Source organism: Oncorhynchus clarkii, chromosome 3 (genome assembly GCF_045791955.1).
Source record: "Oncorhynchus clarkii lewisi isolate Uvic-CL-2024 chromosome 3, UVic_Ocla_1.0, whole genome shotgun sequence".
NCBI classification, from domain to species: domain Eukaryota; kingdom Metazoa; phylum Chordata; class Actinopteri; order Salmoniformes; family Salmonidae; genus Oncorhynchus; species Oncorhynchus clarkii.
Window position 1 is genome coordinate 90,436,013 of NC_092149.1, and position 25,714 is coordinate 90,461,726.

General features: G+C 42.8%; 1 protein-coding gene across 1 annotated transcript in view; it reads right to left on the reverse strand.

Annotated features, from left to right (window-relative positions):
* LOC139406209 (hyccin 2-like) overlaps window positions 1-25,714 on the reverse strand; it is a 160,735-nt gene that overhangs the window by 9,055 nt on the left and 125,966 nt on the right. Inside the window, exons 10-11 of the mRNA XM_071148715.1 lie at window positions 11,509-11,596; window positions 8,080-8,236 (exon numbers count right to left, since the gene is read on the reverse strand). Coding sequence (XP_071004816.1) covers window positions 8,080-8,236; window positions 11,509-11,596 — 245 coding nt within the window. The remainder of the gene's footprint in view (window positions 1-8,079; window positions 8,237-11,508; window positions 11,597-25,714) is intronic.

The following is a 25,714-nucleotide window of genomic DNA, read 5'->3' on the forward strand; positions in this document are numbered from 1 at the left end:
GCTTACAGAGGGCTCAGTGGCTGGCAACTGGCTTACAGAGGGCTCAGTGGCTGGCTGGCTGGCATATGGCTTACAAAGGGGTCTGTGGCTGGCAAATGGCTTACAGAGGGCTCTGTGGCTGGTTGGCAGGCATACAGCTTACAGGGGGCTCTGTGTCTGGCTGGTTGGATGGCATATGGATACAGAGGACTCTGTGGATGGCTGGTTGGCATATGGCTGACTGTCTGGCATATGGCTTACAGTGGGCTCTGTGGCTGGTTGGCTGGCATATGGCTTACAGAGGGTTCTGTGGCTGGCTGGCTGGCATATGGCTTACAGAGGGTTCCGTGGCTGGCTGGCTGGCTGGCATATGGCTTACAGAGGGCTCAGTGACTGGCTGGCTGGCATATGGCTTACAGAGGGCTCAGTGGCTGGCTGGCTGGCATATGGCTTACAGAGGGCTCTGTGGCTGGCTGGCTGGCATATGGCTTACAGAGGGCTCAGTGGCTGGCTGGCAATGGCTTACAGAGGGCTCAGTGGCTGGCAAATGGCTTGCAGAGGGCTTAGTGGCTGGCAAATGGCTTACAGAGGGTTCTGTGGCTGGCTGGCAAATGGCTTACAGAGGGTTCTGTGGCTGGCTGGAAAATGGCTTACAGAGGGTTCTGTGGCTGGCTGCCTGGCTGGCATATGGCTTACAGAGGGCCCTGTGGCTGGCAAATGGCTTACAGAGGGCTTTGTGGCTGGCTGGCAAATGGCTTAGAGGGCTTTGTGGCTGCCTGGCTGGCATATGGCTTACAGATGGCCCTGTGGCTGGCAAATGGCTTACAGAGGGCTTTGTGGCTGGCTGGCAAATGGCTTAGAGGGCTTTGTGGCTGGCTGGCTGGCATACGGCTTATAGAGGGCTCTGTGGCTGGCAAATGGCTTATAGAGGGCTCTGTGGCTGGCAAATGGCTTACAGAGGGCTCTGTGGCTGGCAAAATGGCTTACAGAGGGCTCTGTGGCTGGCAAATGGCTTACAGAGGGCTCTGTGGCTGGCAAATGGCTTACAGAGGGCTCTGTGGCTGGCAAATGGCTTACAGAGGGCTTTGTGGCTGGCTGGCTGGCATACGGCTTACAGAGGGCTCTGTGGCTGGCTGGCTGGCATACGGCTTACAGAGGGCTCTGTGGCTGACTGGCATATGGTTAACAGAAGTCTGTAAATGAGGGGATGAGGGTAAAGAGTAGACAATCCAGTCCAGCAGCCCAGAGCTGACCAGACTGAACTCTAGACACATCAAACAAGACAAAATGGACCTTCAAATGTAGCAATGAATGTTTAAGACAGACGGGTAAAAGCAGGTAGCTGAGCTCCAGGATGTGGAGGTCTTAACAGACAAGGAGACAACTGTCTGTGGCAGTAAGGAGTGCTGGAGTTGAGCATGGCTTGGAAGGTTGATGATTGAGATGATGTTGGCAGTATGTGTGGAGGCCATGTCATGCACATGCTTGGAGGCAGTTTCTCACTCACTGAGCTGCGCTACGTTAGATACATGAATACAGCTGTATCTCTGCAAATCTATACAGCTGCACCACACAACTAAATGGACAACACTTCCAGTGAACAGGTACTCTATGTTGGCTGTCTGGCATATGGCTTACAGAGGGCTCTATGGCTGGCTGTCTGGCATATGGCTTACAGAGGGCTCTGTGGCTGGCAAATGGCTTACAGAGGGCTCTGTGGCTGGCAAATGGCTTACAGAGGGCTTTGTGGCTGGCTGGCTGGCATACGGCTTACAGAGGGCTCTGTGGCTGACTGGCATATGGTTAACAGAAGTCTGTAAATGAGGGGATGAGGGTAAAGAGTAGACAATCCAGTCCAGCAGCCCAGAGCTGACCAGACTGAACTCTAGACACATCAAACAAGACAAAATGGACCTTCAAATGTAGCAATGAATGTTTAAGACAGACGGGTAAAAGCAGGTAGCTGAGCTCCAGGATGTGGAGGTCTTAACAGACAAGGAGACAACTGTCTGTGGCAGTAAGGAGTGCTGGAGTTGAGCATGGCTTGGAAGGTTGATGATTGAGATGATGTTGGCAGTATGTGTGGAGGCCATGTCATGCACATGCTTGGAGGCAGTTTCTCACTCACTGAGCTGCGCTACGTTAGATACATGAATACAGCTGTATCTCTGCAAATCTATACAGCTGCACCACACAACTAAATGGACAACACTTCCAGTGAACAGGTACTCTATGTTGGCTGTCTGGCATATGGCTTACAGAGGGCTCTATGGCTGGCTGTCTGGCATATGGCTTACAGAGGGCTTTGTGGCTGGCCAGCAGGCATAATGCTTACAGAGGGCTCTGTGGCGGGCCGACTGGCAAATGGCTTACAGAGGGCTCTGTGGCGGGCCGACTGGCAAATGGCTTACAGAGGGCTCTGTGGCGGGCCGACTGGCAAATGGCTTACAGAGGGCTCTGTGGCTGGCGTATGAATAAAGAGAGCCCTGTGGCTGGCCGGCAGTCATATAGCTTACAGGGGGCCCTGTGGCTGGCCGGCAGTCATATAGCTTACAGGGGGCCCTGTGGCTGGCCGGCAGTCATATAGCTTACAGGGGGGCCCAAATGTTTCCTGTAATGGCAAACACTTCCAGTGAACAGGTACAGCTGGGTGCTGCTGGCCCAAATGTTTCCTGTAAATGGCAAACACTTCCAGTGAACAGGTACAGCTGGGTGCTGCTGGCCCAAATGTTTTCTGTAATGGCAAACACTTCCAGTGAACAGGTACAGCTGGGTGCTGCTGGCCCAAATGTTTCCTGTAAATGGCAAACACTTCCACGGAACAGGTACAGCTGGCCCAAATGTTTCCTGTAATGGCAAACACTTCCAGTGAACAGGTACAGCTGGATTCTGCTGGCCCAAATGTTTCCTGTAAATGGCAAACACTTCCAGTGAACAGGTACAGCTGGGTGCTGCTGGCCCAAATGTTTTCTGTAATGGCAAACACTTCCAGTGAACAGGTACAGCTGGGTGCTGCTGGCCCAAATGTTTCCTGTAAATGGCAAACACTTCCAGTGAACAGGTACAGCTGGGTGCTGCTGGCCCAAATGTTTTCTGTAATGGCAAACACTTCCAGTGAACAGGTACAGCTGGGTGCTGCTGGCCCAAATGTTTCCTGTAAATGGCAAACACTTCCAGTGAACAGGTACAGCTGGATGCTGCTGGCCCAAATGTTTCCTGTAATGAAACTGACACCAGACGGAGCTGCAGTGACATAACATTTGGGTCTAAAACAATAGGAGTCATTCCAGGTGAGAACCAGAACCAGGCACCAGAGGTTAGGGCGTTTTTCTAAACATCCTGAAGTTACCTTAGGAAACAGATGAGCATGCTCAGTATTGACGATAGGCAGTGCTCTAAGCAGGAAGCATGGGGTCATGGTAAGGTTGTAGATCAGGGGTCATAGGTAGAAGGAGCACCATGCTATGGTCCTGTCCACCTATCCTTCAACCCAGAAGTCTTCCTTCCTCTCTCTGGACTACTATACAGCACAGAGGACAATACTGCCCAAAAAAGGCAAAGTGCAGTAACTATAAATTTGGTCAATATGTTTGATCTATTGTAATGGCCAGGTATATTATCTGATTAATGTGGTATTTAGTTTCCTGACACAAGAACAAGCCAGTTGTTCAGAATAAGTCATGAAGAATCAGAAATTGCTGTCTAGACTTGAAAAAGACTGAAGTCAGAAATGTTTTTACTTAGTTACAGCACTTTGTAGGGCAGTGTAGAAATGACGTGGTTGGTGGATGGATTAGAAAACAGGAACTTGGAGGTAGCAATGTAAGTATCTGAACAAGGGCTGGAGGAGTTTGTGAACCCTGGGGAGGTGGAGAGGTAGCCAATGGGACGGAACCCTCACTGCTCTGTGACTCCTCCCGTTCCTGCCTACACTCCAATGTGACAGGGGGGATGATGCTGTAGCCCCGCCCTCCTCGCTCTCGATTGGCTGCTGGATCCCAGGAGGTGTGGCTAGGAGTGATGGTGACACTGAGCTCTGCTTCGTTTGTGTAGTCAAAACAATCTGGGGTGTAACAACACAGGATGAGATGCTCTTAACAGCCACACCCATCAGCAGTCTACATGGTACAGCACTTATCATGGTCAGGAAATCAACCATGACATCTGACCACACACTGTACACTCCACTGGTGACGAGTGGGTTATAAATGACATGACATCTGACCCCAGGGTTGCTGTCTCTAACCCTCTCTCTTCCAGGGTTAATGTGTAAGTAAGTGTTGCTGTCTCTAACCCTCTCTCTTCCAGGGTTAATGTGTACAGTAAGTGTTGCTGTCTCTAACCCTCTCTCTTCCAGTGTTGCTGTGTGTACAGTACGTGTTGCTGTCTCTAACCCTCTCTCTTCCAGGGTTAATGTGTACAGTAAGTGTTGCTGTCTCTAACCCTCTCTCTTCCAGGGTTGCTGTGTGTACAGTAAGTGTTGCTGTCTCTAACCCTCTCTCTTCCAGGGTTAATGTGTACAGTAAGTGTTGCTGTCTCTAACCCTCTCTCTTCCAGGGTTAATGTGTACAGTAAGTGTTGCTGTCTCTAACCCTCTCTCTTCCAGTGTTGCTGTGTGAACAGTAAGTGTTGATGTGTGTACAGTAAGTGTTACTGTCTCTAAACCTCTCTTCCAGTGTTGGTGTGTACAGTAAGTGTTGCTGTCTCTAATCCTCTAGCTTTCAGGGTTAATGTGTACAGTACGTGTTGCTGTCTCTAACCCTCTCTCTTCCAGTGTTGCTGTGTGAACAGTAAGTGTTGATGTGTGTACAGTAAGTGTTACTCTCTCTAAACCTCTCTCTTCCAGTGTTGGTGTGTACAGTAAGTGTTGCTGTCTCTAATCCTCTCTCTTCCAGTGTTGCCGTGTGTACAGTAAGTGTTGCTGTCTCTAACCCTCTCTCTTCCAGGGTTAATGTGTATAGTAAGTGTTGCTGTCTCTAACCCTCTCTCTTTCAGGGTTAATGTGTACAGTAAGTGCTGCTGTCTCTAACCCTCTCTCTATCAGGGTTAATGTGTACAGTAAGTGTTGCTGTCTCTAACCCTCTCTCTATCAGGGTCAATGTGTACAGTAAGGGTTACTCTCTCTAAACCTCTCTCTTCCAGTGTTGGTGTGTACAGTAAGTGTTGCTGTCTCTAACCCTCTCTCTTTCAGGGTTAATGTGTACAGTAAGTGTTACTGCCTCTTTCCCTCTCTCTTCCAGGGTTAATGTGTACAGTAAGTGTTGCTGTGTGTACAGTAAGTGTTGCTGTGTGTACAGTAAGTGTTGCTCTGTGTACAGTAAGTATTGCTCTGTGTACAGTAAGTGTCTCTTACCCTCCCTCTTCCAGGGGTGCTGTGTGTACAGTAAGTGTTGCTGTGTGTACAGTAAGTATTGATGTGTGTACAGTAAATGTCTCTTACCCTCCCTCTTCCATGGTTCATGTGTACAGTAAGTGTTGCTGTGTGTACAGTAAGTGTTGCTGTGTGTACAGTAAGTGTTGCTGTGTGTACAGTAAGTGTCTCTTACCCTCCCTCTTCCAGGGTTAATGTGTACAGTAAGTGTTGCTCTGTGTACAGTAAGTGTTGCTGTGTGTACAGTAAATGTCTCTTACCCTCCCTCTTCCAGGGTTAATGTGTACAGTAAGTGTTGCTGTGTGTACATTAAGTGTCTCTTACCCTCCCTCTTCCAGGGTTAATGTGTACAGTAAGTGTTGCTGTGTGTACAGTAAGTGTTGCTGTGTGTACAGTAAGTGTTGCTCTGTGTACAGTAAGTGTCTCTTACCCTCCCTCTTCCAGGGTTAATGTGTACAGTAAGTGTTGCTCTGTGTACAGTAAGTGTTGCTGTGTGTACAGTAAGTGTCTCTTACCCTCCCTCTTCCAGGGTTAATGTGTACAGTAAGTGTTGCTGTGTGTACAGTAAGTGTTGCTGTGTGTACAGTAAGTGTTGCTGTGTGTACAGTAAGTGTTGCTGTGTGTACAGTAAGTGTTGCTGTGTGTACAGTAAGTGTCTCGTACCCTCCCTCTTCCAGGGTTAATGTGTACAGTAAGTGTTGCTGTGTGTACAGTAAGTGTTGCTGTGTGTACAGTAAATGTCTCTTACCCTCCCTCTTCCAGGGTTAATGTGTACAGTAAGTGTTGCTGTGTGTACAGTAAGTGTTGCTGTGTGTACAGTAAGTGTTGCTGTGTGTACAGTAAGTGTTGCTGTGTGTACAGTAAGTGTTGCTGTGTGTACAGTAAGTGTCTCTTACCCTCCCTCTTCCAGGGTTAATGTATACAGTAAGTGTTGCTGTGTGTACAGTAAGTGTTGCTCTGTGTACAGTAAGTGTCTCTTACCCTCCCTCTTCCAGGGTTAATGTGTACAGTAAGTGTTGCTGTGTGTACAGTAAGTGTTGCTCTGTGTACAGTAAATGTCTCTTACCCTCCCTCTTCCAGGGTTAATGTGTACAGTAAGTGTTGCTGTGTGTACAGTAAGTGTTGCTGTGTGTACAGTAAGTGTTGCTGTGTGTACAGTAAGTGTCTCTTACCCTCCCTCTTCCAGGGTTAATGTGTACAGTAAGTGTTGCTCTGTGTACAGTAAATGTCTCTTACCCTCCCTCTTCCAGGGTTAATGTGTACAGTAAGTGTTGCTGTGTGTACAGTAAGTGTTGCTGTGTGTACAGTAAGTGTTGCTGTGTGTACAGTAAGTGTTGCTGTGTGTACAGTAAGTGTTGCTGTGTGTACAGTAAGTGTTGCTGTGTGTACAGTAAGTGTTGCTGTGTGTACAGTAAGTGTTGCTCTGTGTACAGTAAGTGTTGCTGTGTGTACAGTAAGTGTCTCTTACCCTCCCTCTTCCAGGGTTAATGTATACAGTAAGTGTTGCTGTGTGTACAGTAAGTGTTGCTCTGTGTACAGTAAGTGTCTCTTACCCTCCCTCTTCCAGGGTTAATGTGTACAGTAAGTGTTGCTGTGTGTACAGTAAGTGTTGCTCTGTGTACAGTAAATGTCTCTTACCCTCCCTCTTCCAGGGTTAATGTGTACAGTAAGTGTTGCTGTGTGTACAGTAAGTGTTGCTGTGTGTACAGTAAGTGTTGCTGTGTGTACAGTAAGTGTTGCTCTGTGTACAGTAAGGTTGCTGTGTGTACAGTAAGTGTTGCTGTGTGTACAGTAAGTGTTGCTGTGTGTACAGTAAGCGTTGCTGTGTGTACAGTAAGGTTAATGTGTACAGTAAGTGTTGCTGTGTGTACAGTAAGTGTTGCTGTGTGTACAGTAAGTGTTGCTGTGTGTACAGTAAGTGTTGCTCTGTGTACAGTAAGTGTTGCTGTGTGTACAGTAAGTGTTGCTGTGTGTACAGTAAGTGTTGCTGTGTGTACAGTAAGCGTTGCTGTGTGTACAGTAAGCGTTGCTGTGTGTACAGAAAGCGTTGCTGTGTGTACAGTAAGTGTTGCTGTGTGTACAGTAAGTGTTGCTGTGTGTACAGTAAGTGTTGCTGTGTGTACAGTAAGTGTTGCTGTGTGTACAGTAAGTGTTGCTGTGTGTACAGTAAGTGTTGCTGTGTGTACAGTAAGTGTCTCGTACCCTCCCTCTTCCAGGGTTAATGTGTACAGTAAGTGTTGCTGTGTGTACAGTAAATGTCTCTTACCCTCCCTCTTCCAGGGTTAATGTGTACAGTAAGTGTTGCTGTGTGTACAGTAAGTGTTGCTGTGTGTACAGTAAGTGTTGCTGTGTGTACAGTAAGTGTTGCTCTGTGTACAGTAAGTGTTGCTCTGTGTACAGTAAGTGTTGCTGTGTGTACAGTAAGTGTTGCTGTGTGTACAGTAAGTGTTGCTGTGTGTACAGTAAGTGTTGCTGTGTGTACAGTAAGCGTTGCTCTGTGTACAGAAAGCGTTGCTCTGTGTACAGAAAGCGTTGCTGTGTGTACAGTAAGTGTTGCTGTGTGTACAGTAAGTGTTGCTGTGTGTACAGTAAGTGTTGCTGTGTGTACAGTAAGTGTTGCTGTGTGTACAGTAAGTGTTGCTGTGTGTACAGTAAGTGTTGCTGTGTGTACAGTAAGTGTTGCTGTGTGTACAGTAAGTGTTGCTGTGTGTACAGTAAGTGTCTCTTACCCTCCCTCTTCCAGCGGTGTCGTCTGATGGATGCGGCAGTGATGGCGGAGCGGGAGATGCGACTGACGGTTGGAGTGACCTCCACCTGAAGGACCTTCCTGCCTCGCGTCTCGTCTGGAGCGTTGTCTGGCAGGGAACTCTTCATAGCGTTACCCAGCTAGCGGGAGCACAGGTCAGAGGTCAAATGGACTGGTCAACCAAACCCTAATGCTATCCGTAACTAACCTCAACTCCAAACCTGATGTCTGGCAGAAAACTGCTCATAGCAACCCCCAACTGGCAGAGGGAATAGAGGTTTGAGGTCACTAGACTAATAGATAGAGTTTCTGATGGAACAGTCTCAGCTCTATGGCTGTACAGGACTCTGGAAATGGGACCCTGGTACAGGACTCTGGAAATGGGACCCTGGTACAGGGACTCTGGAAATGGGACCCTGGTACTGGGACTCTGGAAATGGGACCCTGGTACGGGGACCCTGGTAATGGGACTCTGGAAATGGGACCCTGGTACAGGACTCTGGAAAAGGGACTCTGGAAATGGGACCCTGGAAAAGGGACTCTGGAAATGGGACCCTGGTACAGGACTCTGGAAATGGGACCCTGGTACAGGACTCTGGAAATGGGACCCTGGTACAGGACTCTGGAAATGGGACCCTGGTACAGGGACTCTGGAAATGGGACCCTGGTACAGGGACTCTGGAAATGGGACCCTGGTACAAATGGGACTCTGGAAATGGGACTCTGGAAATGGGACTCTGGAAATGGGACCCTGGTACGGGACTCTGGAAATGGGACCCTGGTACAGGACTCTGGAAATGGGACCCTGGTACAGGACTCTGGAAATGAGACCCTGGTACAGGACTCTGGAAATGAGACCCTGGTACAGGACTCTGGAAATGAGACCCTGGTACAGGACTCTGGAAATGAGACCCTGGTACAGGACTCTGGAAATGAGACCCTGGTACAGGACTCTGGAAATGAGACCCTGGTACAGGACTCTGGAAATGAGACCCTGGTACAGGACTCTGGAAATGAGACCCTGGTACAGGACTCTGGAAATGAGACCCTGGTACAGGACTCTGGAAATGAGACCCTGGTACAGGACTCTGGAAATGAGACCCTGGTACAGGACTCTGGAAATGAGACCCTGGTACAGGACTCTGGAAATGAGACCCTGGTACAGGACTCTGGAAATGAGACCCTGGTACAGGACTCTGGAAATGAGACCCTGGTACAGGACTCTGGAAATGAGACCCTGGTACAGGACTCTGGAAATGAGACCCTGGTACAGGACTCTGGAAATGAGACCCTGGTACAGGACTCTGGAAAAGGGACTCTGGAAATGGGACCCTGGAAAAGGGACTCTGGAAATGGGACCCTGGTACAGGACTCTGGAAATGGGACCCTGGTACAGGACTCTGGAAATGGGACCCTGGTACAGGACTCTGGAAATGGGACCCTGGTACAGGACTCTGGAAATGGGACCCTGGTACAGGACTCTGGAAATGGGACCCTGGTACAGGGACTCTGGAAATGGGACTCTGGAAATGGGACCCTGGTACAGGACTCTGGAAATGGGACCCTGGTACAGGACTCTGGAAATGAGACCCTGGTACAGGACTCTGGAAATGAGACCCTGGTACAGGACTCTGGAAATGAGACCCTGGTACAGGACTCTGGAAATGAGACCCTGGTACAGGACTCTGGAAATGAGACCCTGGTACAGGACTCTGGAAATGAGACCCTGGTACAGGACTCTGGAAATGAGACCCTGGTACAGGACTCTGGAAATGAGACCCTGGTACAGGACTCTGGAAATGAGACCCTGGTACAGGACTCTGGAAATGAGACCCTGGTACAGGACTCTGGAAATGAGACCCTGGTACAGGACTCTGGAAATGAGACCCTGGTACAGGACTCTGGAAATGAGACCCTGGTACAGGACTCTGGAAATGAGACCCTGGTACAGGACTCTGGAAATGAGACCCTGGTACAGGACTCTGGAAATGAGACCCTGGTACAGGACTCTGGAAATGAGACCCTGGTACAGGACTCTGGAAATGAGACCCTGGTACAGGACTCTGGAAATGAGACCCTGGTACAGGACTCTGGAAATGAGACCCTGGTACAGGACTCTGGAAATGAGACCCTGGTACAGGACTCTGGAAATGAGACCCTGGTACAGGACTCTGGAAATGAGACCCTGGTACAGGACTCTGGAAATGAGACCCTGGTACAGGACTCTGGAAATGGGACCCTGGTACAGGACTCTGGAAATGGGACCCTGGTACAGGACTCTGGAAATGGGACCCTGGTACAGGACTCTGGAAATGGGACCCTGGTACAGGACTCTGGAAATGGGACCCTGGTACAGGACTCTGGAAATGGGACCCTGGTACAGGACTCTGGAAATGGGACCCTGGTACAGGACTCTGGAAATGGGACCCTGGTACAGGACTCTGGAAATGGGACCCTGGTACAGGACTCTGGAAATGGGACCCTGGTACAGGACTCTGGAAATGGGACCCTGGTACAGGACTCTGGAAATGGGACCCTGGTACAGGACTCTGGAAATAGGACCCTAGTACAGGACTCTGGAAATGAGACCCTGGGTTAAGTCTTACCAGTAGGGGCTGAGTTTATAAGCCCATGGGTTAAGTCTTACCAGTAGGGGACTCTGGAAATGAGACCCTGGGTTAAGTCTTACCAGTAGGGGCTGAGTTTATAAGCCCATGGGTTAAGTCTTACCAGTAGGGGCTGAGTTTATAGGCCCATGGGTTAAGTCTTACCAGTAGGGGCTGAGTTTATAGGCCCATGGGTTAAGTCTTACCAGTAGGGGCTGAGTTTATAGGCCCATGGGTTAAGTCTTACCAGTAGGGGCTGAGTTTATAGGCCCATGGGTTAAGTCTTACCAGTAGGAGCTGAGTTTATAGGCCCATGGGTTAAGTCTTACCAGTAGGGGATGAGTTTATAGGCCCATGGGTTAAGTCTTACCAGTAGGGGCTGAGTCTAAGTCTTACCAGTAGGGGCTGAGTTTATAGGCCCATGGGTTAAGTCTTACCAGTAGGGGCTGAGTTTATAGGCCCATGGGTTAAGTCTTACCAGTAGGGGCTGAGTTTATAAGCCCATGGGTTAAGTCTTACCAGTAGGGGCTGAGTTTATAGGCCCATGGGTTAAGTCTTACCAGTAGGGGATGAGTTTATAGGCCCATGGGTTAAGTCTTACCAGTAGGGGCTGAGTTTATAGGCCCATGGGTTAAGTCTTACCAGTAGGGGCTGAGTTTATAGGCCCATGGGTTAAGTCTTACCAGTAGGGGCTGAGTTTATAGGCCCATGGGTTAAGTCTTACCAGTAGGGGCTGAGTTTATAGGCCCATGGGTTAAGTCTTACCAGTAGGGGCTGAGTTTATAGGCCCATGGGTTAAGTCTTACCAGTAGGGGCTGAGAGTAGAGTTCCAGCTGAGCTCTGTAGAGGATGTCTTCCAGAGCTTCCTTCCCCATCTCCCACTCGCCATTATATCTGTATGAGACAAAACACATACAAGAAAAAGTCAAACATCACTTCTAATCACCACGACAATGTCCAAGTCAACATCCAGGATGACCAGCCAGGTGTCCTGATGTCTGACTCTCACAGATAATGTAAATCTGTTATTAGAACAGGGCTATGATTACTAGTCCAAGGAAGAGTTCTGCCACACCTGCAGCTTTTTATACCGCTGGCTTTCTGTTCTATTTCCACCTGCAGGAAATGGTCCCAATCCAACCAGTCATGCAACGTTGTTTTAGGCGTATGTGATGCAGCTTGCCTATCAGCCATGGTTCCAGCAATTTTGCACACTATAGGCAATATCAAAACGTGCAAAAACAACTTCAGAAATGTGTTAAATTACCAGAGATTCTCAAGTGGCCCATTATATTAGGCAATCTGTTTTACTGGGATTCTCTGCCTAACCCTATTACAGGGGCTGAGTCACTGGCTTACTGGTGCTCTTTCATGCCGTCCCTAGGAGGGGTGCGTCACTTGAGTGTGTTGAGTCACTGACGTGGTCTTCCTGTCTGGGTTGGCGCCCCCCCTTGGGTTGTGCCGTAGCGGAGATCTTTGTGGGCTATACTCTGCCTTGTCTCAGGATGGTAAGTTGGTGGTTGAAGATATCTCTCTAGTGGTGTGGGGGATGTGCTTTGGCAAAGTGAGTGGGGTTATATCCTGCCTGGTTGGCCCTGTCTGGGGGTATCGTTGGATGGGGCCACAGTGACTCATGACCCCTCCTGTCTCAGCCTCCAGTATTTATGCTGCAGTAGTTTATGTGTCAGGGGGCTAGGGTCAGTCTGTTAAATCTGGAGTATTTCTCCTGTATTATCCGGTGTCCAGTGTGAATTTAAGTATGCTCCCTCTAATTCTCTTTCTTTCTAACCTAGGACCATGCCTCAGGACTACCTGGCCTGATGACTCCTTGCTGTCCCCAGTCCACCCGGTCGTGCTGCTGCTCCAGTTTCAACAGTTCTGCCTGCGGCTATGGAACCCTGACCTGTTCACCGGATGTGCTACCTGTCCCAGACGTGCGGTTTTCAACTCTCTAGAGACAGCAGGAACGGTAGAGATACTCTGAATGACCGGCTATGACAAGCCAACTGACATTTACTCCTGAGGTGCTGACCTGTTGCACCCTCGACAACCACTGATTATTATTATTTGACCCTGCTGGTCATCTATGAACATTTGAACATCTTGGCCATGTTCTGTTATAATCTCCACCCGGCACAGCCAGAAGAGGACTGGCCACCGCTCAAAGCCTGGTTCCTCTCTAGGTTTCTTCCTAGGTTTTGGCCTTTCTAGGGAGTTTTTCCTAGCCACCGTTGCTGTTTGGGGTTTTAGGCTGGGTTTCTGTACAGCACTTTGAGATATCAGCTGATGTAAGAAGGGCTTTATAAATACATTTGATTTACTGGGCTATATCAGTTTGAAGAGAGCAGAGTTGGAGAGACTTGCACTTTCTCTTGAGCTATTTTATGTTTTAGGGATGGGACAAATATGGATGATCAATATTTATTTCCAAGGTAATGTAGTAAATTATAGCATAATCATATTTAGGAAGTACATTTCCTTGGAAAGATAGCTGCCCCGTGCTTCTCTGCCCATGCATAGGCTATAGCCTACTCTATTTCATTGAGACCACACATATACTCGAAACACATGATCTGGCACGCCCAACTAGGAGAGGAGGTAGGCTACTTAAAGGGAAAATCCACCCAAAACCATTCATTCATTTAATTCAGTGTTAAATAATCAAATGGATCTATAAAGTCCTTTTTACATCAGCTGATGTCACAAAGTGCTGTACGACACCCAGCCTAAAACCCCAAACAGCAAGAAATGCAGGTGTAGAAGCACGGTGGCTAATAGGTAAGGCTAATGCATACAAAGCAGAAATATTCTCATCCCAAATTTGTCTGACCACCCACTCCTGCCCGCAGCATGAAACATGCTGACTGCACCGCAATGATCCCTGTCGGGGCCCTCTAGCCCAAAGCAAGTAAGAGAGAGGCAATTGTCACAGCAACCCGAAGGTCACATCGTCCTCCATTCCACCATGCTATTACCATGTTTCCTGTGTCCTCTTTGTGCTGGAAGAAAACGTTTCCATGAAAAGCTATTTAGGGACAATATAGGTCCACAGACTGTAATATGAGGGTGTGTGTGTGGGGGGGATGTGCGTGTGTGGGGGGATGTGCGTGTGTGGTGGTGGTGTGTGTGTGTGTGTGTGGTGGTGTGTGTATGTGGTGGTGTGTGTGTGGGGGGATGTGCGTGTGTGGTGGTATGTGCGTGTGTGGTGGTGTGTGTGTGTGTGGTGGTGTGTGTGTGTGTGGTGGTGTGTGGTGGTGTGTGTGTGTGTGTGGTGGTGGTGGTGTGTGTGGTGGTGGTGGTGTGTGTGTGTGTGTGTGTGTGTGTGTGTGTGTGTGTGTGTGTGTGTGTGTGTGTCGGTGTGTGTGGGAATGTGTGTGTGGGGGGGGATGTGTGTGCCTGTTTCATGTACTGTATGATCAGATCCACCTCCAGTAAAAATATGTTGAGTTACTCCGATCTACAACACAACCAGTCATGTTGAGTTACTCCGATCTACAACACAACCTGTCATGTTGAGTTACTCCGATCTACAACACAACCAGTCATGTTGAGTTACTCCGATCTACAACGCAACCTGTCATGTTGAGTTACTCCGATCTACAACGCAAACAGTCATGTTGAGTTACTCCGATCTACAACGCAACCTGTCATGTTGAGTTACTCCGATCTACAACGCAAACAGTCATGTTGAGTTACTCCGATCTACAACGCAACCTGTCATGTTGAGTTACTCCGATCTACAACACAACCTGTCATGTTGAGTTACTCTGATCTACAACGCAACCAGTCATGTTGAGTTACTCCGATCTACAACACAACCTGTCATGTTGAGTTACTCCGATCTACAACACAACCTGTCATGTTGAGTTACTCCGATCTACAACACAACCTGTCATGTTGAGTTACTCTGATCTACAACGCAACCAGTCATGTTGAGTTACTCCGATCTACAACACAACCAGTCATGTTGAGTTACTCCGATCTACAACACAACCTGTCATGTTGAGTTACTCCGATCTACAACACAACCTGTCATGTTGAGTTACTCTGATCTACAACGCAACCAGTCATGTTGAGTTACTCTGATCTACAACACAACCTGTCATGTTGAGTTACTCTGATCTACAACGCAACCAGTCATGTTGAGTTACTCCGATCTACAACACAACCTGTCATGTTGAGTTACTCTGATCTACAGCACAATAACCCATAATGACAGTTTTTAGAACCCAATGGTCACAGACAGAGCTCCAGAGGTCCTCTGTGGAGATGGGAGAACCTTCCAGAAGGACAACTATCTCTGCAGAACACCACCAATTAGGCCTTTATGGTAAAGTGGCCAGACAGAAGCCACTCCTCAGTAAAAGGCACATGACAGCCCGTTTGGAGTTTGCCAAAAGGCACCTAAAGGACTCTCAGACCATGAGAAACAAAATTCTCTGGTCTGATGAAACCAAGATTGAACTATTTGGCCTGAATGCAAAGCATCACGGCTGGTGGAAACCTGGCACTATCCCTACGGTGGGGATGTTTTTCAGGGTTGAGGGAAAGATGAACAGAGAAAGTACAGAGAGATCCTTGATTAAAACCTGCTCCAGAGTGTTCAGGACCTCAGACTGGGGCGAAGGTTCGCCTTCCAACAGGACAACGATCCTAAGCACACAGCCAAGACAAAATTGGCTTCGGGACAAGACTCAATGTCCTTGAGAGGCCCAGCCAGAGCCCGAACGAACATCTCTGGAGACACCTGACAATAGCTGACAGAACTCGAGAGGATCTGCTGAGAAGAAATTGAGAAATTCCAAATACAGGTGTGCCAAGCTTGTAGTGTCATACCTAAGAAGACTGGAGGCTGTAATCACTGCCAACGGTGCTTCAACAAAGTACTGAGTAAAGGGTCTGAATACTTATGTAAATATGATTTCAGCTGTATTTTTTTGTGAAGAATCAACAAGTGGGACACAATCATGAAGTGGAACGACATTTATTGGATATTTCAAACTTTTTAACAAATCAAAAACTGAAAAATTGGGCGTGCAAAATTATTCAGCCCCCTTAAGTTAATACTTTGTAGCGCCACCTTTTGCTGCGATTACAGCTGTAAGTCGCTTGGGGTATGTCTCTATCAGTTTTGCACATCGAGAGACTGAAATTTTTTCCCATTCCTCCTTGAAAAACAGCTTGAGCTCAGTGAGGTTGGATGGAGAGCATTTGTGAACAGCAGTTTTCAGTTCTTTCCACTAATTCTCGATTGGATTCAGGTCTGGACTTTGACTTGGCCATTCTAACACCTGGATATGTTTATTTTTGAACCATTCCATTGTAGATTTTGCTTTATGTTTTGGATCATTGTCTTGTTGGAAGACAAATCTCCGTCCCAGTCTCAGGTCTTTTGCAGACTCCATCAGGTTTTCTTCCAGAATGGTCCTGTATTTGGCTCCATCCATCTTCCCATCAATTTTAACCATCTTCCCTGTCCCTGCTGAAGAAAAGCAGGCCCAAACCATGATGCTGCCACCACCATGTTTGACAGTGGGGATGGTGTGTTCAGCAGTGTTGCTTTTAAGCCAAACATAACGTTTTGCATTGTTGCCAAAAAGTTCAATTTTGGTTTCATCTGACCAGAGCACCTTCTTCCACATGTTTGGTGTGTCTCCCAGGTGGCTTGTGGCAAACTTTAAACAACACTTTTTATGGATATCTTTAAGAAATGGCTTTCTTCTTGCCACTCTTCCATAAAGGCCAGATTTGTGCAATATACGACTGATTGTTGTCCTATGGACAGAGTCTCCCACCTCAGCTGTAGATCTCTGCAGTTCATCCAGAGTGATCATGGGCCTCTTGGCTGCATCTCTGATCAGTCTTCTCCTTGTATGAGCTGAAAGTTGAGGGACGGCCAGGTCTTGGTAGATTTGCAGTGGTCTGATACTCCTTCCATTTCAAAATTACCGCTTGCACAGTGCTCCTTGGGATGTTTAAAGCTTGGAAAATCTTTTTGTATCCAAATCCGGCTTTAAACTTCTTCACAACAGTATCTCGGACCTGCCTGGTGTGTTCCTTGTTCTTCATGATGCTCTCTGCGCTTTTAACGGACCTCTGAGACTATCACAGTGTAGGTGCATTTATACGGAGACTTGATTACACACAGGTGGATTGTATTTTTCATCATTAGTCATTTAGGTCAACATTGGATCATTCAGAGATCCTCACTGAACTTCTGGAGAGAGTTTGCTGCACTGAAAGGGGCTGAATAATTTTGCACGCCCAATTTTTCAGTTTTTGATTTGTTAAAAAAGTTTGAAATATCCAATAAATGTCGTTCCACTTCATGATTGTGTCCCACTTGTTGTTGATTCTTCACAAAAAAATACAGTTTTATATCTTTATGTTTGAAGCCTGAAATGTGGCAAAAGGTCGCAAAGTTCAAGGGGGCAGAATACTTTCGCAAGGCACTGTATATCATTAACCCTAATCCTACTATATCTATCATTAACCCTAACAATTCTGTATAGATCATCAACTCTAACCCTACTACATCTATAATTAACCTTAACCCTACTATATATATAATTAACCCTACTACATCTATCATTAACCCTAACCCTACTATATCTATCATTAACCCTACTACATCTATCATTAACCCTACTACATCTATCATTAACCCTACTACATCTATCATTAACCCTAACCCTACTACATCTATCATTAACCCTAACCCTACTATATCAATCATTAACCCTACTACATCTATCATTAACCCTAACCCTACTATATCTATCATTAACCCTAACCCTACTATATCTATCATTAACTTCTTGATCCTACTTGAGACGCAGATGTCTCAACTAGGCACCTGGAAATGCAAATGCGCTACGCTAAATGCTAAATGTACTCGTTAAAACTCAAACCTTGATCAAAATTCACAAGCAGGGTATTGAATTAAAGCTACACTCGTTGTGAACCTAGCCAGCAAGTCAGATTTTTAAAATGCTTTTCGGCGAAAGCATCAGAAGCTATTATCTGATAGCATGCACCCCCCAAAATGCCAGCTCGACACGTAAACAACAGATTTTGCGATAGCCGGCGCTACCCAAAACGCAGAAATAAAATATAAAACATTCATTACCTTAGACGAGCTTCTTTCTTGGCACTCCTATATGCCCCATAAACATCACTATTGGGTCTTTTTTTCGTTTAAATCGGTCCATATATACCCAAAATAGCTTTGTATGGAAGCTGTGTCATTCAGAAAAAATCATCGTTTTTAAACGCTGCGTAATTTTTTAAAATTAAAAAAGTCGACGATAAACTTTCACAAAACACTTCGAAATCCTTTTGTAATCCAACTTTAGGTATTAGTAAACGTTTATAATCTATCAAAATGATTACAGGGCGATGTCTCTTCAATAGGTCCTCACTTCAAAAACAATGCCATCTGATCTCTCCCTAAACTGCATCCGGGTGAAGACTGGAAAACTGGAGGTCAGACAGATGTATTTTCCAACAATTAATTCAATTGAAAATTAGTACAATGGCGCCATCGTGCGGAATTTGTATGAGGTGCAGGCAAATAGCCATTAAATTCTGTTCTCTTTTAACAACTGGTGGAAGTGACTTATGGAAATTATTTTTTGCTTTCAGAGAGCAGTTTTTCTTGCGTTTTTCAATGAAACACACGCTCTGTTATAGTCACAGCCGTGATTTAACCAGTTTTAGAAACTTCAGAGTGTTTTCTATCCACACATACTAATCATATGCATATACTATATTCCTGGCATGAGTAGCAGGACGCTGAAAAGTTGCGCGATTTTTAACAGAATGTTCAAAAAAGGAGGGGGTAGGATGAAGAGGTTTTAACCCTAACCCTACTATATATTTCATTAACCCTACTACATCTATCATTAACCCTAACCCTACTATATCTATCATTAACCCTACTATATCAATCATTAACCCTAACCCTACTATATATATCATTAACCCTACTACATCTATCATTAACCCTACTACATCTATCATTAACCCTACTATATATATATCATCAACCCTACTACATCTATCATTAACCTTAACCCTACTATATATATCATTAATCCTACTACATCTATCATTAACCCCACTACATCTATCATTAACCCTACTACATCTATCTACATCTATCATTAACCCTAACCCTACTACATCTATCATTAACCCTAACCCTACTATATCAATCATTAACCCTACTACATCTATCATTAACCCTACTATATCTATCATTAACCCTAACCCTACTATATCTATCATTAACCCTAACCCTACTATATATTTCATTAACCCTACTACATCTATCATTAACCCTAACCCTACTATATCTATCATTAACCCTACTATATCAATCATTAACCCTAACCCTACTATATATATCATTAACCCTACTACATCTATCATTAACCCTACTACATCTATCATTAACCCTACTATATATATATATCATCAACCCTACTACATCTATCATTAACCTTAACCCTACTATATATATCATTAATCCTACTACATCTATCATTAACCCTAACCCTACTATATCTATCATTAACCCTAACCCTTAGTCATTTAGGTCAACATTGGATCATTCAGAGATCCTCATTGAACTTCTGGAGAGAGTTTGCTGCACTGAAAGTAAAGGGGCTGAATAATTTTGCACGCCCAATTTTTCAGTTTTTGATTTGTTAAAAAAGTTTTAAATATCCAATAAATGTCGTTCCACTTCATGATTGTGTCCCACTTGTTGATTCTTCACAAAAAAATACAGTTTTATATCGTTTGAAGCCTGAAATGTGGCAAAAGGTCGAAAAGTTCAAAGGGGACGAATACTTTCGCAAGGCACTGTATAGTAGGGTTAATGATAGATGTAGTAGGGTTAATGATAGATATAGTAGGGTTAGGGTTAATAATAGATGTAGTAGGGTTAGGGTTAATAATAGATATAGTAGGGTTAGGGTTAATAATAGATGTAGTAGGGTTAGGGTTAATAATAGATATAGTAGGGTTAGGGTTAATGATAGATGTAGTAGGGTTAATGAGAGATGTAGTAGGGTTAATGATAGATGTAGTAGGGTTAATGAGAGATGTAGTAGGGTTAGGGTTAATGATTGATATATAGTAGGGTTAGGGTTAATGATTGATATAGTAAGGTTAGGGATCGGATTAGGGTTAATGATAGATGTAGTAGAGTTAATGATATATACAGAAGGGTTAGGGTTAATGATAGATATAGTAGGGTTAATGATATATATAGTAGGGTTAGAGTTAATGATTGATATAGTAGGGTTAATGATATATGTAGTAGGGTTAATGATATATATAGTAGGGTTAATTATATATATAGTACGGTTAGAGTTAATGATATATGTAGTAGGGTTAATGATTGATATAGTAGGGTTAGGGTTAATGATAGATGTAGTAGGGTTAATGATAGATGTAGTAGGGTTAGGGTTAATGATATATATAGTAGGGTTAATGATATATATAGTAGTGTTAATGATATATATAGTAGGGTTAAGGTTAATGATAGATTTGGTAGGGTTAATGATATATATAGTAGGGTTAGGGTTAATGATAGATATAGTAGGGTTAGGGTTAATGATAGATGTAGTAGGGTTAGGGTTAATGATAGATGTAGTAGGGTTAGGGTTAATGATAGATATAGTAGGGTTAGGGTTAATGATAGATATAGTAGGGTTAGGGTTAATGATTGATATAGTAGGGTTAGGGATAGGATTAGGGTTAATGATAGATATAGTAGGGTTAATGATAGATGTAGTAGTGTTAATGATAGATGTAGTAGGGTTAATGATAGATGTAGTAGTGTTAATGATAGATGTAGTAGTGTTAATGATAGATGTAGTAGTGTTAATGATAGATGTAGTAGGGTTAATGATAGATGTAGTAGGGTTAATGATAGATGTAGTAGGGTTAATGATAGATGTGGTAGGGTTAGGGTTAATGATAGATGTAGTAGGGTTAGGGTTAATGATAGATGTAGTAGGGTTAGGGTTAATGATAGATATGTAGGGTTAGGGTTAATGACAGATGTAGTAGGGTTAATGATAGATGTAGTAGGGTTAATGAGAGACGTAGTAGGGTTAGGGTTAATGATTGATATAGTAGGGTTAGGGTTAATGATTGATATAGTAGGGTTAGGGATAGGATTAGGGTTAATGATAGATATAGTAGGGTTAAAGATAGATGTAGTAGTGTTAATGATAGATGTAGTAGGGTTAATGATAGATGTAGTAGGGTTAATGATAGATGTAGTAGGGTTAATGATAGATGTAGTATGGTTAATGATAGATGTAGTAGGGTTAATGATAGATGTAGTAGGGTTAGGGTTAATGATAGATGTAGTAGGGTTAATGATAGATGTAGTAGGGTTAATGATAGATGTAGTAGGGTTAAGGTTAATGATAGATGTAGTAGGGTTAATGATAGATGTAGTAGGGTTAATGATAGATGTAGTAGGGTTAATGATAGATGTAGTAGGGTTAGGGTTAATGATAGATGTAGTAGGGTTAGGGTTAATGATAGATGTAGTAGGGTTAGGGTTAATGATAGATGTAGTAGGGTTAGGGTTAATGATAGATATGTAGGGTTAGGGTTAATGACAGATATGTAGGGTTAGGGTAAATGACAGATGTAGTAGGGTTAATGAGACGTAGTAGGGTTAGGGTTAATGATTGATATAGTAGGGTTAGGGTTAATGATTGATATAGTAGGGTTAGGGATAGGATTAGGGTTAATGATAGCTATAGTAGGGTTAATGATAGATATAGTAGGGTTAATGATATATATAGTAGGGTTAGAGTTAAAGATTGATATGGTAGGGTTAACTATAGATGTAGTAGGGTTAATTATATATATATATATAGTAGGGTTAGAGTTAATGATATATATATTAGGGTTAGAGTTAATGATATATATAGTAGGGTTAGAGTTAATGATATATATATTAGGGTTAGAGTTAATGATATATATATTAGGGTTAGAGTTAATGATATATATATTAGGGTTAGAGTTAATGATATATATATATTAGGGTTACGGTTAATGATTGATATAGAAGGGTTAATGATAGATATAGTAGGGTTAACGATAGATATAGTAGGGTTAATGATAGATGTAGTAGAGTTAGGGTTAATGATAGATATAGTAGGGTTAGAGTTAATGATATATATATTAGGGTTACGGTTAATGATTGATATAGTAGGGTTAATGATTGATATAGTAGGGTTAGGGTTAATGATAGATATAGTAGGGTTAATGATAGATATAGTAGGGTTAGGGTTAATGATAGATATAGTAGGGTTAGGATTTAATGATAGATGCAGTAGCGTTAAGGTTAATGACAGATGCAGTAGGATTAATGACAGATGCAGTAGGGTTAATAATAGATGTAGTAGGGTTAATGATAGATGTAGTAGGGTTAATGATAGATGTAGTAGGGTTAATGATAGATGTAGTAGGGTTAATGGTAGATGTAGTAGGGTTAATGGTAGATGTAGTAGGGTTAATGATAGATGTAGTAGGGTTAATGATAGATATAGTAGGGTTAATGATAGATGTAGTAGGGTAAATTATAGATGTAGTAGGGTTAATGATAGATGTAGTAGGGTTAATGATAGATGTAGTAGGGTTAAGGTTAATGATAGATGTAGTAGGGTTAATGATAGATGTAGTAGGGTTAAGGTTAATGATAGATGTAGTAGGGTTAATGATAGATGTAGTAGGGTTAATGATAGATGTAGTAGGGTTAATGATAGATGTAGTAGGGTTAGGGTTAATGATAGATGTAGTAGGGTTAGGGTTAATGATAGATATGTAGGGTTAGGGTTAATGACAGATGTAGTAGGGTTAATGAGACGTAGTAGGGTTAGGGTTAATGATTGATATAGTAGGGTTAGGGTTAATGATTGATATAGTAGGGTTAGGGATAGGATTAGGGTTAATGATAGCTATAGTAGGGTTAATGATAGATATAGTAGGGTTAATGATATATATAGTAGGGTTAGAGTTAATGATTGATATAGTAGGGTTAATGATAGATGTAGTAGGGTTAATGATATATATATTAGGGTTAGAGTTAATGATATATATAGTAGGGTTAGAGTTAATGATATATATATTAGGGTTAGAGTTAATGATACATATATTAGGGATAGGGTTAATATAGTAGAGTTAATGATATATATAGTAGGGTTAATGATAGATGTAGAAGGGTTAATGATAGATATGGTAGGGTTAATGATAGATGTAGTAGGGTTAGGGTTAATGATATATATAGTAGGGTTAATGATAGATGAAGTAGGGTTAATGATAGATGTAGAAGGGTTAATGATAGATATGGTAGGGTTGATGATAGATATAGTAGGGTTAATGATAGATGTAGTAGGGTTAATGATAGATGTAGTAGGGTTAATGATAGATGTAGTAGGGTTAATGACATGTAGTAGGGTTAATGATAGATGTAGTAGGGTTAATGATAGATGTAGTGGGGTTAGGGTTAATGATATATATAGTAGGGTTAATGATAGATGAAGTAGGGTTAATGATAGATGTAGTAGGGTTAGGGTTAATGATAGATGTAGTAGGGTTAGGATTAATGATAGATGTAGTAGGGTTAGAGTTAATGATTGATATAGTAGGGTTAATGATAGATGTAGTAGGGTTAATGATATATATATTAGGGTTAGAGTTAATGATATATATATTAGGGTTAGAGTTAATGATATATATATTAGGGTTAGAGTTAATGATATATATATTAGGGTTAGAGTTAATGATATATATATTAGGGTTACGGTTAATGATTGATATAGAAGGGTTAATGATAGATATAGTAGGGTTAACGATAGATATAGTAGGGTTAATGATAGATATAGTAGGGTTAGAGTTAATGATATATATATATTAGGGTTACGGTTAATGATTGATATAGTAGGGTTAATGATTGATATAGTAGGGTTAGGGTTAATGATAGATATAGTAGGGTTAGGATTTAATGATAGATGCAGTAGGTTTAAGGTTAATGATAGATGCAGTAGGATTAATGACAGATGCAGTAGGGTTAATAATAGATGTAGTAGGGTTAATGATAGATGTAGTAGGGTTAATGATAGATGTAGTAGGGTTAATGATAGATGTAGTAGGGTTAATGGTAGTAGGGTTAATGGTAGATGTAGTAGGGTTAATGATAGATGTAGTAGGGTTAATGATAGATGTAGTAGGGTTAATGATAGATGTAGTAGGGTTAATGATAGATGTAGTAGGGTTAATGATAGATGTAGTAGTGTTAATGATATATATAGTAGGGTTGAGGTTAATGATAGATGTAGTAGGGTTAATGATATATATAGTAGGGTTAAGGTTAGTAGGGTTAATGATAGATGTAGAATGATAGTAGGGTTAATGATAGATGTAGTAGGGTTAATGATAGATGTAGGGTTAGGGTTAATGATATATATAGTAGGGTTAGGGTTAATGATAGATATAGTAGGGTTAATGATATATATAGTAGGGTTAGGGTTAATGATAGATATAGTAGGGTTAGGGTTAATGATAGATGTAGTAGGGTTAATGATAGATGTAGTAGGGTTAATGATATATATAGTAGGGCTACGGTTAAAGATAGATGTAGTAGGGTTAATGATATATATAGTAGGGTTAGGGTTAATATAGTAGAGTTAATGATATATATAGTAGGGTTAATGATAGATGTAGAAGGGTTAATGATAGATATGGTAGGGTTAATGATAGATGTAGTAGGGTTAGGGTTAATGATATATATAGTAGGGTTAATGATAGATGAAGTAGGGTTAATGATAGATGTAGTAGGGTTAGGGTTAATGATATAGTAGGGTTAGGGTTAATGATAGATGTAGTAGGGTTAATGATAGATGTAGTAGGGTTAATTATAGATGTAGTAGGGTTAATGATAGATATAGTAGGGTTAATGATAGATGTAGTAGGGTTAATGATAGATGTAGTAGGGTTAATGATAGATGTAGTAGGGTTAATGATAGATGTAGTAGGGTTAATGACAGATGTAGTAGTGTTAATGACAGATGTAGTAGGGTTAATGATAGATGTAGTAGGGTTAATGATATATATAGTAGGGTTATGGTTAATGATTGATATAGTAGGGTTAGGGTTAATGATAGATGTAGTAGGGTTAATGATAGATGTAGTAGGGTTAATGATAGATGTAGTAGGGTTAATGATAGTTGTAGTAGGGTTAATGATAGATGTAGTAGGGTTAATGATAGATGTAGTAGGGTTAATGATATATATAGTAGGGCTACGGTTAAAGATAGATGTAGTAGGGTTAATGATATATATAGTAGGGTTAATGATAGATGTAGAAGGGTTAATGATAGATATGGTAGGGTTGATGATAGATATAGTAGGGTTAATGATACATGTAGTAGGGTTAATGATAGATGTAGTAGGGTTAGGGTTAATTTTATATATAGTAGGGTTAATGATAGATGAAGTAGGGTTAATGATAGAAGTAGTAGGGTTAGGGTTAATGATATAGTAGGGTTAGGGTTAATGATAGATGTAGTAGGGTTAGGGTTAATGATAGATGTAGTAGGGTTAATGATAGATATAGTAGGGTTAATGATAGATATAGTAGGGTTAATGATAGATGTAGTAGGGTTAATGACAGATGTAGTAGGGTTAATGATAGATGTAGTAGGGTTAATGATAGATGTAGTAGGGTTAATGATAGATGTAGTAGGGTTAATGATAGATATAGTAGGGTTAATGGTAGATGTAGTAGGGTTAATGATAGATATAGTAGGGTTAATGATAGATGAAGTAGTGTTAATGATAGATGTAGTAGGTTTAATGATAGATATAGTAGGGTTAATGATAGATATAGTAGGGTTAGGGTTAATGATAGATATAGTAGGGTTAGGATTTAATGATAGATGCAGTAGGTTTAAGGTTAATGATAGATGCAGTAGCGTT